The 12,996-nt window shown below is 44.9% G+C and overlaps 1 protein-coding gene across 3 annotated transcripts in view; it reads left to right on the top strand.

Annotated features, from left to right (window-relative positions):
- Nucleotides 1-12,996, top strand: part of TMTC1 (transmembrane O-mannosyltransferase targeting cadherins 1) — a 140,041-nt gene that overhangs the window by 91,418 nt on the left and 35,627 nt on the right. For all 3 annotated transcript variants that reach the window (XM_039707848.1, XM_039707849.1, XM_039707850.1), the window contains one exon: nucleotides 7,913-8,026. In XM_039707848.1, coding sequence (XP_039563782.1) covers nucleotides 7,913-8,026 — 114 coding nt within the window. The remainder of the gene's footprint in view (nucleotides 1-7,912; nucleotides 8,027-12,996) is intronic.

Here is a 12,996-nt window from a genome sequence, read left to right as displayed (position 1 = left end):
CGCTACTGAAGATATTGAAATTTCTTTAGCAATGTTCTAATGACAAAAATAAAATGCCACAAAGTGCCAAACTTAATGTACCATATTTCATTTTATTTGATTACTCTTTGCCAAACAGCTCTGTTAACAACCTCATTTATGTATTTTCTTGCATTGAAACAGACTGTTTCATTTTGTGTTTTGCTAGAAAATGTATTGCATTTGCCTCCAGCTGCTTTCAGCAGTTGTCTAATTGTGAAGTAATTGCAGAAACGCAGGTGATCTGCACACAGGTTGAGCTTTATTTCCTAACTTATTGGCCAGAGCAAAGTTTAATTTATGCAGCACTAAAAGTATGAAATTGTTTTTTACGTGTACCCTTTGGTCTTCAGCAAACACTACTGAGGCGGTTGGAGCTCTCTTAGTGGGGCTGGTTTAAAAAATCTGGAACTGGGTTTCTCCCCTCTGCATGATTCATGGAATGTTCTGAGTTGCAAGGGACCCACAAGGATGATTGAGTCCAGCTCTTAAGTGAATGGCCCACAGAGGGATGGGATCAAACCCACGACCTTGGCACTATTAACAGCACACTCACCCACGGAGCCAATCTCAGCTCCCTGCTGGCTCCCTCAATCTCTGTTTGCTGTTCAGGCAGTGGTGACTGGCCTGGACTCACACAGCAATCCCCGTGGGACACACCTCCAGTCCAAACCTGGAGGGTTTCCAAGTTGGACCGCTCTCTTACTGAAGGGGAGGTGGGAATATGACAATTCCATTTGGAGACTTGCAGGCATCATATGGTGCTGTGTTGTGCACAGCTGTGGTCACCCAGGTTCAAGAGTGATGATGTTAAACTGTAGCAGGTGACAGGAGGACATTTCCTTCTACTAAAGAGCATTCTAGGGACAATATGGAGGGCTATGGGGTCTGTGGCAGAAGAGAGGGATAAGGTTATGTCTGCTTAATTGGATGCAAATTGAATTTTGTCCTTCCAGCCTCCATTCAAAGCAGGGTGACTATTTACTGCCAGTTGCAGCTCCGAGGTCGTGCCACTGCTGCAGTGCAGCTCTGAGCTGGAGCTAACACACCTTTATCTCCAGGGAGGGACTTGGGGTAGCCCAGGGCATTACTGAGAGCTCAGTGCCTTAGCTTGAGCCATTTCCCTCTTCAGCTCAAGACTTTTGGGGACAGGACCAGGAGAGAGGTCTGCCCCAGGCTTTTGAGGGGATGGCAGAACTCTTAAACTCCTGCTGGGTCACCTCGTATTGTGGCCTGCCCCTGAGAGCAATAAGCAGCAGCTGCTGAAAAAAAAGCACTGTAAGAACAGGGCCAGCAACAATAGTGCTTCTCTCCAGTTCTTTCCCAGCTTGCAGTAATCTGCAGTTTAAAGACTTCCTGAGTCAGGAATTACTTGCTATTTTTGCTTTTAACAGCCACTGATGGACTTTTCTTCCATAATGTCTCTGACTGCTTTTTCAAATCTATTTATAGTTTTGGCTTCCACAGCATCCTGTGCGCTGGGCTCTGTCATTAAATTACAGAGTGTGCACACTAAGATTTCCCTCTGTGTGCTGTGGGCCTTCTGCCTGATTATCTGGTTTGGTGTCCCCTAGTTCTGGTGTGCTGAATGAGTTGTGAGTAGCCATCAGCTTGTCACTTAGATAAAGGCACTTCCATGCCTTGAATCCCCATGCCCTCACCTAAGGCTGTCTCCTTTTCACATTGAAGTCAGCTGGTCTTGTACTTCCCTCACATGGAAGCTGTTCTGCATTTCTGATTACTTTTGTCAGTCTTCTCTGGATACTTTCATACTCTAATCCATCCTTTTGAGAAAGGGGCCAGAATCACCTTTCAAAAGGTATGTGCAGTACAATAACACAGGACTGCTTTCTGGTTTTTGTTCCCTTCTTCTACTAGTTCTTAATTTTCTTCCTTTTATGACCTCTCCTAAGCAGTGATTGATAATTTCACAGCACTCTCAATGCAAATTCCATGACACCTACTGTGCCAGGTTTTTAGACATCAATCTGTGTGCAGATTTTGAGTGTGTGTGTACACACTCTCTGATGCTTGTCTGTACCAACGCTGTTTTTCTTGTGCCATCTTTTTCCCCAGTATTGAAATACTGTGAGATCCTTCTGCAACAAGGTTCATTCTTGAAGTGTGATTCACATTGGTGTCATCACCAAACATGTCCCCTCCTGTTTACTCCCTTTCAAGATCCTTTGTGGACACCTGAAGCAGCTCAGGTGCCATTGCATGTCTCCTGGGAGCCCTGCTTGTACTCTTCTCTAGCTGTAAAAGCTGTTCACATAGTCATGGTCTTTGCTTGCTGTCTTTCAACTAAGTATTGATTCATGAGAGGATCTTCCCCTCTTACTCCATGATGCCTTGAAGAAATTGCAAGTCTTTAGTGAGGGATTTTATATAAAAAAACCCTTTTGAGTATTTAAGTGCTCAACATTGATGTATGTGATTTTGGTTGACTGGGCTATATTTGGATGTTTATATAGACTTTCCATAGTTTCAATAACATGTACGTACCTGTTGAGTCTATAAAACACCAACAGAGCTTCCCAAATAACTTCTTTCTGCAGTATGCAAGGCTAATTCTTTGTTGGACTGTAGTTACACAGAAATGTGCTAGAATTACAATTTATTATGGTTTTCCCCAAATTACCTGAAGTGAAAATCATACTTTCTAGTCTGTTTCCCCCTCAAGATCCCTTCCCTGGAGCCAAATGAAGTCATGTTCATCAACTTCCACTTCCCTAGTGCCAGTCTCATTTAAATTATGAGCTACCTACCGCAGCTAAGAACTGCCTGTTTGATTTCCTTTGGATGCATTCTACCAGGCCCAACGGATTCATAACTGTTCTGGGTGTTGATTTGTTTTAAAGCCTCTTTTACTGCCACTCCAGTCAGAGACGGTGCTTGGGTCTTGCCCTGTGAGGAAAGGCTCCTGTGTGGCAGCTCCTTCTGTTTCCCTGTAGCCAGCCCTGGTGCAGAGAATCCATTTAGCTTTTCTGCTGTGGTCTTTTCTTCTTTAAGCACTACTTCTAGACCTCCATCATCTATTTGCCTTAGGGGATCTTTGGCAGGTTTCCTCTATCTGATGTATTCCATTATTAGCTTTGATAGCTTTAGCAAGTTTTTCTTTAAATCTCTTTTGGTCTGCCTAATTATGGTTTATGTTTAACTGGCTGACGTTCATGCTCTTTTCCTTTTTCCTTCTGTAGCTGTTCCTTTTTAAAGAATGGTTTTAATTTCTCATAGCTGTCTTTACTGTGCTGTTTACCCTTATTGGCCTTTTTGTTGTCCTTTTAAGATCTTCTTTGATAGGTGTCACACATCTCTCACAAGTCTGCAATGTGATAGGACCCTCCTTGTTCATGGGAAGGAAATGCAAAAGAAGAATAGTATAGCAAGAAGATAATGTCATTCCAGGAGTGAGAGATCTCCCCTGTGGGGAAGAAGGAGGAGGCTGATGAGGAGAGGAGGGAGAAGTGGAGGGAGGTATGTGAAACAACAATAAATTTTAATGGACAGAACAGGAGGAGGATACAGAGCAAATCTATAGATGTGGGAAAGGAGACCTAATCAACATACTTGGTATTCTCTGTGTGTGTTGAGTTTTTTTTTAAGTGTGTGCTGGGAGAATCTTTACTCACAATCCTAGTTCCTCATTCTTCTTTCTTCAGTTGCTGCTTTAATTAATTACTACTTCTTCCCTCCTCTCAGTTTTTTTTTCCTTTCATCTCTACTTTTTGTTCCTCTGTTTGCTTGTTTCTGCAGGACTGATCTGTGTTGATTCCCTTGGCTTTAACAGGCCTGTTCTGTTAAATATGATTTTTCTGTGCTGGAAAATGGAGATGTTTGTATACTCAATGTGTTCCTAGCTTTGTGCTTGTACGCCATTCCATCCCTTTCTTAAAACTTACACCATTTTGACATTGTGTGACACTGTTGCCATCTCTGGGCCACTGTGGCCACTCAGTCTTCAGCCCAGGGACCAAGTTTTCTGGGTGCAGAGATCTTGCTGGGTGCTGGCTGAAAGCAGCAGAGTGGGGGAGGATGCTGCTGTCTGAGGAAATGATGCATCTCCACGTAAATGCACAAGCATGTGTGCAAGGACTAAATGAGAAGCAAATGAACCACAAGTATCAGAAGTGGCCAAATATATAGAGAGATATTTGAGGCATATTATTCTAAGACATCTCTAGAAGCCCCAAGCAGTTTGTCTCACTGTGTTGGCAGGTGATCAGGGAGGACTTACTTGTTAATTATTTAAGGAACTGCTCTCTAGAGTGAATGCACAAGCTAGAAGGTCAGACTCAAACTGTGGTCAGTGTTAATGTCCAAAGCCAGAGAGAGGGAGGGGAGAGCTGTGGGCTGATCTCTGCATCCTCTGTACTGACCTTTCCAGGCTTGTCAAGCTGCTATGTTTCCTGTTGCTCCTGGAAAGTGTCCGCACGCGCTGCCCGCGTTTGTGACAGTGCCTGGAAACCCAGTTGTAACCAGCAAAGGAACTGTACAAAAATGATGCTTTCTTAGTCAGCAGCTCTTTCCCAAGCCAGTCTGCTGACTTCAGGAATTTACAAAAACTGCTCCAGCCCCAAAGTGGAACCCAGTTGTAACCAGCAAAGGAACTGTACAAAAATGATGCTTTCTTACTCAGCAGCTCTCCTTCCCAAGCCAGTCTGCTGATTTCAGGAATTTACAAAAACTGCTTCAGCCCCAAAGTGACATTTACTGCTCTGTTATTTTGTTAATTCTGAAAGCTGGCTGAGCTGAAAAGAGCAAGTCCCATTGCATTTTGGCATCTTCTATAGGACAGTTTAATATGGTCCAACACAGATATCTGTGAAATCCATACAAGGGTAGGAGGCCAAGGAAGGTGGTTGTTTGTGTCATCCAGAGAATAATTTGTTGTAGGGAATCTTTGTTGATGATAATGATTCCCAAAGCAGAGACACCATCAGGTTCCCAGGGTTCCTGCTGAGGCAGGAGTGGTCTCATGTTCTTCTAAACTGAGCACTTTTCATATGGATATCACAGAAAATCGATGAAGGCTCAGCCCTGCATTCAGTCACCTTGTAGAGCAGAACATGCACTTAGGAAAACAAGAGAGGGTTTTTTTTCCAGCTGAAGTGGAATTTGGATGATGTTGGCATTTGAGGTTGGAAAATACCAGTGGCATTTAATTTCTCTGATTTATGGCTTTTTGTTTTTCCCTGGGGAGGAAGTGTTACGTAAAAAGGTTTGTCTATTGTTTATTTTCCATTTGTGTTGCTTACTGCTGTCGTAGAAATCAGAAGGGAAGGAAATCCTCTGGAGAAGTGACGTCCAATGTCAGTGGGCTTGTTTCTGGCTGGAGCCAGATTGGTGCCATAGGTTTTCAGAAGGGTATGTGTGTGACAGGCTGGGGAACAGGGAAACAGAAGAGTTTGGAAAAGCACATTGGAAAATCATATTGAAATTGTGAGAGACTGGGAGCTTGTGGGAAGCAGAAATGGAAAAACATTGTGTTCTGCTTTGTTATTTATACTCCACCCTTTCCTTCTTGGCTTTCACTGTGGACATCATTGTTTCCTCTGTCAATGAGCAAACAGTGTTCTCGACTGGTCAGGAATCTGTTGGCAGGAGTGTTAACTCCTAAACTCACCTAAAAATTCCCCTCTGCGTCCAGTGCCGTGTTTGCTGCCTCCCCCAGCACAGAGGCTCCAAGCAGCTTCAGTCATTGCTACGTGCATTTGCAAAATGAAACATTCCCCCTCCCTGCCCGTGTGAGGAGAATAAATAGGTCAGTGTGATGCAGAAGAGAGCATCTTAAGAATCCAAACCCATTTCTGCCTTTCCTGTGTCACCCCTGCCACCAGCAGAAGCACACAGATGCAAGAGGCTTTATTAGTGATGTTCTAATAAATGGGACCAGCGGAATTAGTGATAAATTCTACTTAAAGGAAAACAATCCAGAATTAAAATACTTAAATGTATGTATCTTACTGTTAAAACTGTTAAATCTCATTAGAACTGAAGTGCTGGTGCATGTGTAGTGTACTCCTCACTGTCAGCTCAGTCTGCTCTGTTTCAGCAGAGGCTGTAGCAGAGCAGCTCCTTGCACGTAGCTCTGAGAGAGCAGCAGTTTCGAGTGCCATGTCTCTGCCTGTAACACTGATGCTGATGTAATGAAACCCTCTCTGTATAAGAATTAATATTCCAGTAATGCCCAGAGGTTGTAAGTATGTAGTTAATAGCTCCCAAGGCCAATGGAAATTAACACAGCCATAGCAGTCACACATTACTTGCTGCTGGTGCAGTATATCTTTGTGAAAACTAATATAGAAAATCATTCTCTTAAGAATAGCATCAATTAACTGATTTAATTCAGCGATTAGTCACAAAATGTCTTATTCCTGTAGTGCTCCCAGTAAGTAATTTGGAAATACCTGATGATTAGGAAGCCAAATGCAAGGTGTACTTTTAATTTTAGAAGGCAAACCGTGGCTGTGTTGAGCTGAACTCTGCAAGGCAGTTGTGGGCGAAGCTTTGGAAGCTCTCGCAAGTAGGTGTTAGTGATGCTGGATGCCACTGGCTGCAGATAACCAAAAGAATACCATATTTTCCACTGCAATTCCTCAGTGCTGTTCTGCAGTGAAATCCCCCTCAGAGGGTTTCTGCAGTGCATTTCTGGGTACATTTTTCCCATGGAGAGGGTGTGCACCCCACAGCAGGGGCTGCCTGTGACTCTGTCTCATTGCGATTAACTTCCATGCTAACCAAAGTTAAATGGGAGAGGCAGACAAGGCAAAGCAACAAGGCTTGGGAATTTTCTAGTCCTTGCTTTTCCTACCTGAGGTAGCATGGTTGGACATTCTGGGAGTAGAAAAGAGAGCAGCGGGCAGGAATCTGCTTGTGAGCAAGAAACAGCACTTTGTCTGCTTTTACATGAACAGATTCATCCATCCTTATTTCCCGTTACCTCAGAGAGCCCCTATTTATGTGCTGGAAAGGATTTCCCCATTAAACGGAGCACTGACTTCTCTGGATTCTTGCAGGGGAAATGTTTCTGCAGTGTACGTGCTCCTGTGATTTCTTTCTCTGTTTAACCTTGAAATGGCATTTCCTCTGGCTGTGCAAGGTGTACCTTGCTTTCTGTGCTCTCAATTAAGCGAATAAGCATATGCTTGCTTTTGTCTTTGTGCCCTCATTATTAATTCCAAATGTTGAGTTCAGTCTACACGTGGCAGGGGAGACAAAGGGGAGGGATGGGGTGGCTGTGCAGCCAGATATCCTCAGTCATGTATTATAATGCTAGAGTGTTATTTTGCCACCTAAGGGTTAGAGTCCCCATTAGCCCTCACCTCCTGGGCACACTCTGCTCAGCCTTAAGCAGTGCACATGTGCTGGTACTTGGAGTATGCTATGCATTCCATCTAGTGGCTGATACACACGGAAAAGATACCCTCTTTCTGGTGTCTGCAGTGCCAGGCTTAAATCAAGATTTTCATAAGATGCTTCGTGACACTCAGGTTTAAGCAGAGACCCTGTTTTTAGAAAGTACTACATGCTTTCCTTCTAAATATTAACCATTTAGGTTTTGATCTTTCAATTTAGTAATTCAGATTTTAGAATACAGCAGCATCTGGCCACAGGTAGTGTTGCAGTGTTGCTGCTGGAAGTGCCTGCAGTGACAGCGACCAGGATGGGTTGAATTGCTGCCACACATTGTGTCTGCCCGGGGCACTTGGCACGTGGGACAGGCTGGGAGTTTGAACATGAGCTGTGTTGGCACAAATGCACTGGAGGTGACGAGGTGCTCGGATTACGAGCAAGCTTTCCAGAAGGGAGGGACTGCAAGAAGAAGGTGGACCCAGGGGAAGGTGGGGTAATCTGGCTGCTAACAGTGTCCTGCTTCTGTTCCTCTCCACAGCTCAGGAGTGAAGACCCTGCCCCACAATGCCAAGGTGCACTACAACTATGCCAATTTTCTGAAAGACCAGGGCCGTAACGTTGAAGCAATCTACCACTACAAAACTGCTCTCAAGTAAGTCCCTCAGGGGCCTGGTGGAGCTCCTGCTGTTGACCCATCTCCTTCCTGACAGTCATGGGGTGAGTTGGCTGCTCCTCGTCCCTGGCTCCTGGGGAGCAGCTTGGCTTTGGGAGCCTGGGAAAGTTCCCTGGCTCGGTGTTTGTGTGTCATGAAATGAGGTAGCCTGGCTTCCCTCCAGCTCCACGTGTGTGTGTGTGTGCACTTCAGTACATGAGATAGAAATGTTACCATAGCTACACGTTGAGCGATGAGGTGTCATTTACGCAGCTGAATGTATGCTGGTAAGCAGGAGGTAGTTGTCCTAAATGCATTTTCAGGTTCCTGGCCCATTTATCTTTGTAAATTGTTAATGGTGCATGCCTGGAAAATGTCAGTGCAGTAGCCATCTGAAGTGCAGTAACAATAATGGTACTTACTACTTGTGTTGAGGCTTCTGTCCACAGAGCTTTGCATGAATGCTAAACTAATTGATCCTGAAAATACTTCTGTGCAGTAGCAGGGCAAATATCATTGTCAAGGTTCTGTGCAGGGGGAAGCTGAGGCAGCAGGATGAATTGCCTTGCTTGTGGATGAATGGTAAATCAGGGCCCAGGGCTGGGCTGTAATTTGGGACACGTCCTGTGGTACCTGTGAAGGACCCTCCCTTCACACACAGATGGGGTCACTCCCTGTGAGCAGTTTCCCTCCACTTGCTGCTCCTCTCAATGCTGTTTATGGAGTTCAGCTGCTCCCCAGGCAGTGCTCAGAGCATCAAGCAGCTCACCCTAGATCCCCAAACCTCTCTGGTTTTTGGGACTTGGGAAAAAGGATAAGCCCCTCTGGGGAATGAATGCAAGGAAAAGGGCTGGGGGATGGTGTGGTGGCAAAGGGAAAGCAAGCATGGAGTGCACAGATAGTGTTTTCAGGAATAGAAGTGTGTTTGGGAAGGACAGGCAAGGTGAAGAGTGGCTCTGATGGACAGCAAGGGCAGAGCTCAGCTCCATAGGGCATGCCAGGAGGTGGAAGAAATGTTCTTTCCCGACATATGATGTGACAGAAAACTCCAGAAATTGCGTGTACGTTTTGTCTTTTGGCCAGCTGACAGGGTTATGATAAAAGCTCTGCAAGGGCTCCTAGCCCACCCAGGCTGACCTGTGAGGACAGGACTTCATTGTCAGTGAGGAGGGATTGAACCTGGGTGAAGGTGATTTTTAGCTTTTTTGAGCAACATCCTGTTCTTTTTTGCCCTGTTGGGCACTTAGGAAGTAATTTAGAAAAACCTTTTTTTTTTTTTTTTAAGTTTCCAGCAATGGAAAAGCACAACCACCAGTAAATGGTATTGAAGGTTAATTACATTGACTGTTGAAAATGTACTCCCTTATTTTTAGACTGATTTGTTTGACATCAGCTTCCAGTCATTGAATTTGTTTACACCTTTCAATGCCACACTGAAGATCCCATTACCAAAGTTCTGTTTTCTGTAGAGGATCAACTCCTCCCCCAACCTGCTACTTGGTAGGTGCTGGTTTTTTCAGCATCACAAGGTCTTGCAGTCCTCCAGTTGTTCCTGTATCTGAACTTCTTCCAAGTTACCAGTAAAGCCCATTGCCAGTTAAAAAGAAGAGGGACTGACAAAAATTATCCAAGCCCTGTGGTGGAGTTCACAGAGTAATGTAACTGCTCCTACCACCATTGCCTCTGCTTGTAAATGGGATTTGCAGACAAAAGATCTTCTCTAACTCAGCAGCACCCATTTATTGTAATTGTAATGCTGTTTTCTGCTCTGCAGTATTTCAATTATGAAAGAGTCTGTTTTGAGAACTGTTTGCAAACATTTTTTCCACTATATTACAGAGCACTGTTCATGCTGATGGGGTTGTTTACAGAGCATCTGAAGCCTTGATGGGGCTGGGAGCCCCACAGAGCCAGCCGTGCTCTTCTCTAGGTGCTTGGTGTCTCATGGCACTGGTGCTAGCACTCGACTTGCTTCAGTAATTTCAGCATTAGCTGGCAGTTTGGAAAAGTGAAACTCACCTTGCACATTCTCTTTTTGACCCAACAGTGCAGGCCAGGAGTTGGAAGTCTCCATCACTGGGAAGCTGCACTCCTTGTTCTTGTCTTGTATCTCTGCACTTACATTTTCCTTATCTCTACTCCCTCTTCCTGCCTCTGGCACAGGGAAGTTATCTGGGGTCTGTGTAATAAGCAACAGAACAGTGTAAGTAAAAAGTGCACTATGTTCTTCTGTTGAGAATTGCATTCTGTAATGTCTGTGTTTCCCCTCAGACAGTCAGACCCTTTTTGCAGTGCCTGGGTTTGTGTGTGGGCCCTGCAGCCTCTGTTAGTGGGTGCCTGCATTTGGTGGCTGTGTTGAGGCAGGGGAGAAGCTGCTGGCTGTGGGACAGGCAGCCTCAGGTGGATACGGTGGCAGAGCATACCCAGGTATCACAGAAAACAGCTGCTGTGTCTGAGCTGTTTCCCCATCCTCACAGACACCAGCTCCTCACACACTGCTCTGATTGTAGACCAATCTCCATAATTAGAGAGAAGGAAGCAGGAGCTGTAATATTCTGAACAGAATTTGATGGTTCAGGGTATTTTTGGCCACTGGCTTGACCTGGAAAGAAGAATTACCACTCTGTACATTTCCATGTCAGGGAGTAGGCAGACCAGCAGCTGAGGTGTTCTCACAACAAGCTTTCATGATTTCCCACAGGTACCCCTCACTGAGTGCCTGCTCTCCCAGTGAGTGTGGGTGGATCCATCCTCCCCAGGTTACAGAAAACCCAAGCTACTCAGGCGGCTTCACAATCCAATGGCAGCACAGCCAAGAGTACAGAAGATAAAAATATTATTTCTGCCCAGTGCTCAGTGAGCAGATCAATAGGGAATTAATAAGGAAATGGTGTCGATAAGGACACGGCTTGCTGCCTGGGAGCTTCTGGGAGACAGGAAAGGGAGAGCTGCACTGCCTCAGTGGGTGATGGCTCATCCCCTATTCCAGCTTTGTGCCAAATGACAGCGTAGCTCTGCTTGATCTCTGGTGAATGAGTTTAATTGTTTAGTAAACAAAAAGTGATCTTGTCAGTCTGCACGCTGCTGCTTGAGCTGTGAGCAATTTGCCATTCCACCAACTCCTCCAACATAAGGAGGTGCTTCCATGCACTCCTGCTCTGCCTGAAGTGCTGGTTGCCATGTGTCTGCTCAGCAAAGCAACACCTTCCTTCTGGGAAGTTGTAACTATGGGAAAGGATGCTGAAGTGCGCACAGGTTACCTAGTGAAATACTAGCAATTGATACTTAAATCCTGGGAAAGTTGATCCCCAATGCTTTAACTGTTCCCTTTCCTGCTTTCTGAGACAAGTGGGATTTGCTGCTGGCAAATGTTGGCATACCTCTGTTAGCTTCAGGGCAGAAAAGTGGTGAAGGAGAATAAGGTGTTTTTTCTGACAGTGGAACTGCAGGGCAGGTTTCCAAGGCAAACTTGGCAATCAGTCCCAACAGCCACCATTGCAGGTGGCCCATCAGAAAACTCATTCCTCAGCCCAGCCCAGAGGCCAGTGACACAACACCCTGACCTAGCCGGACTTGGGTAATTAGTGCAGTCTAATTATGTTCTCAAAGAGTGGGGGAAATGAACACTGAAATGAAATGCAGAAATGGAGAATGACATTTGAATTGGAGATGGGGAGAATGAAAAGAACAAACATTCATTATATGAAGGACAAGCACTTCCTATATGTAGTTCCTAAAAGGGGAATGGAAATGCAGCCCTTCAGAGATGAGTTACCCATAAAACAGCCCCGACAAACAGCTGGTGTTCAGCAATTGTAGAGTGGGTTATAAACCTTTCAGCTTACCTACAGTAAAACAAGAAAAACACACTGCTGGGTCAGACTGCTTCACTGGTTTGCCTGACATATGGTAGTGACCCCAGGAGATCCTTGGGGTTTTTTCCTTCAGAAAGTAAAGGCCAGAAATAGTCCATCTGCGATGTGAGTCGACCACGGCTGTTCTGAATGCTGGCCTTAACGTTCTTGCTCCTGCTTCTGCTGCGGATTTGTGACTTGTTAGGAATTCTGGAGAACCTCTGCTCCTGGAGATCAAACAGTGCTGCTCTTATCTGAAAGTTATCTCACCACTTGTCTGCCATTTGTAAGTGTGAATGAGGTCGTACAACATCACTCAAATAGGAAGAACAACTCTGATGTGCTAATGAAGATGTTTTTGCTTTGTTTGTAGTTACCAAGCTTTTGTCCTGTTTCTCCGCAGCCTTGTGTGTGCTTGAGACTGTTATAGTGCCCTTCAGCAATGCACATGGGCTGACATGCAGAGAGAGAAAAGCAGCAGAGCCTTAAAACCCAATTGGTGAACATTCGTTATCAATAAATCAATCTCCTTTTAATAATGGAGGGGAGAAAAATTATTCACCTTACCTCCTACAATTGCACTCATTCAACATTTTAATTCCCAAAACAGTTCTTACCATCCCTCTCTGTGTTTGTTTCCAGAGCAGTACTTCCCATGGAAGGCAGATCAGTGGGTGGGACTGAAGGAGGTTGCTGAGTTCCTTGCTGGAGTTGGGTGGATAAACATGATAATAGTAGTTCTGTGCTACCCTAGCTACACTTCTGTGTCTGGAAAAAGATCATAATCTAAAAATTCGTGTTTGTCTTCTGGATGTTAAAACGTACCTGACATTACAGAGTCCTGCAGGAGGTGTCCACCTTGTGCAATGTGATACTGTGGATTTATTTACATAAATGCACTGGTGTGTGTACCTGAGAGTGCACACACTTCTGCAGTGTGCCTCTGTGTCTGAACACATCCATCAACAGGTTCCTAGCCAAAAGCAACCAAGCACAATCAACTGTAACAGAAAGTATTCTTTAAAGCAGTGTCCAAAGTAACATTGCAGCAATTTTCCTCCAATGAGTAAGGTTAAGGAGGAAGTAAGGAAGCTTACATAGCACAGATAGTGCTGA

The sequence above is a fragment of the Passer montanus genome, unplaced genomic scaffold (assembly GCF_014805655.1).
Source record: "Passer montanus isolate IOZ18808 unplaced genomic scaffold, ASM1480565v1 scaffold20, whole genome shotgun sequence".
Taxonomy (NCBI): domain Eukaryota; kingdom Metazoa; phylum Chordata; class Aves; order Passeriformes; family Passeridae; genus Passer; species Passer montanus.
The sequence above is the reverse complement of the archived record's forward strand: the minus strand, read 5'-3'. Positions and strand labels throughout refer to the sequence as shown.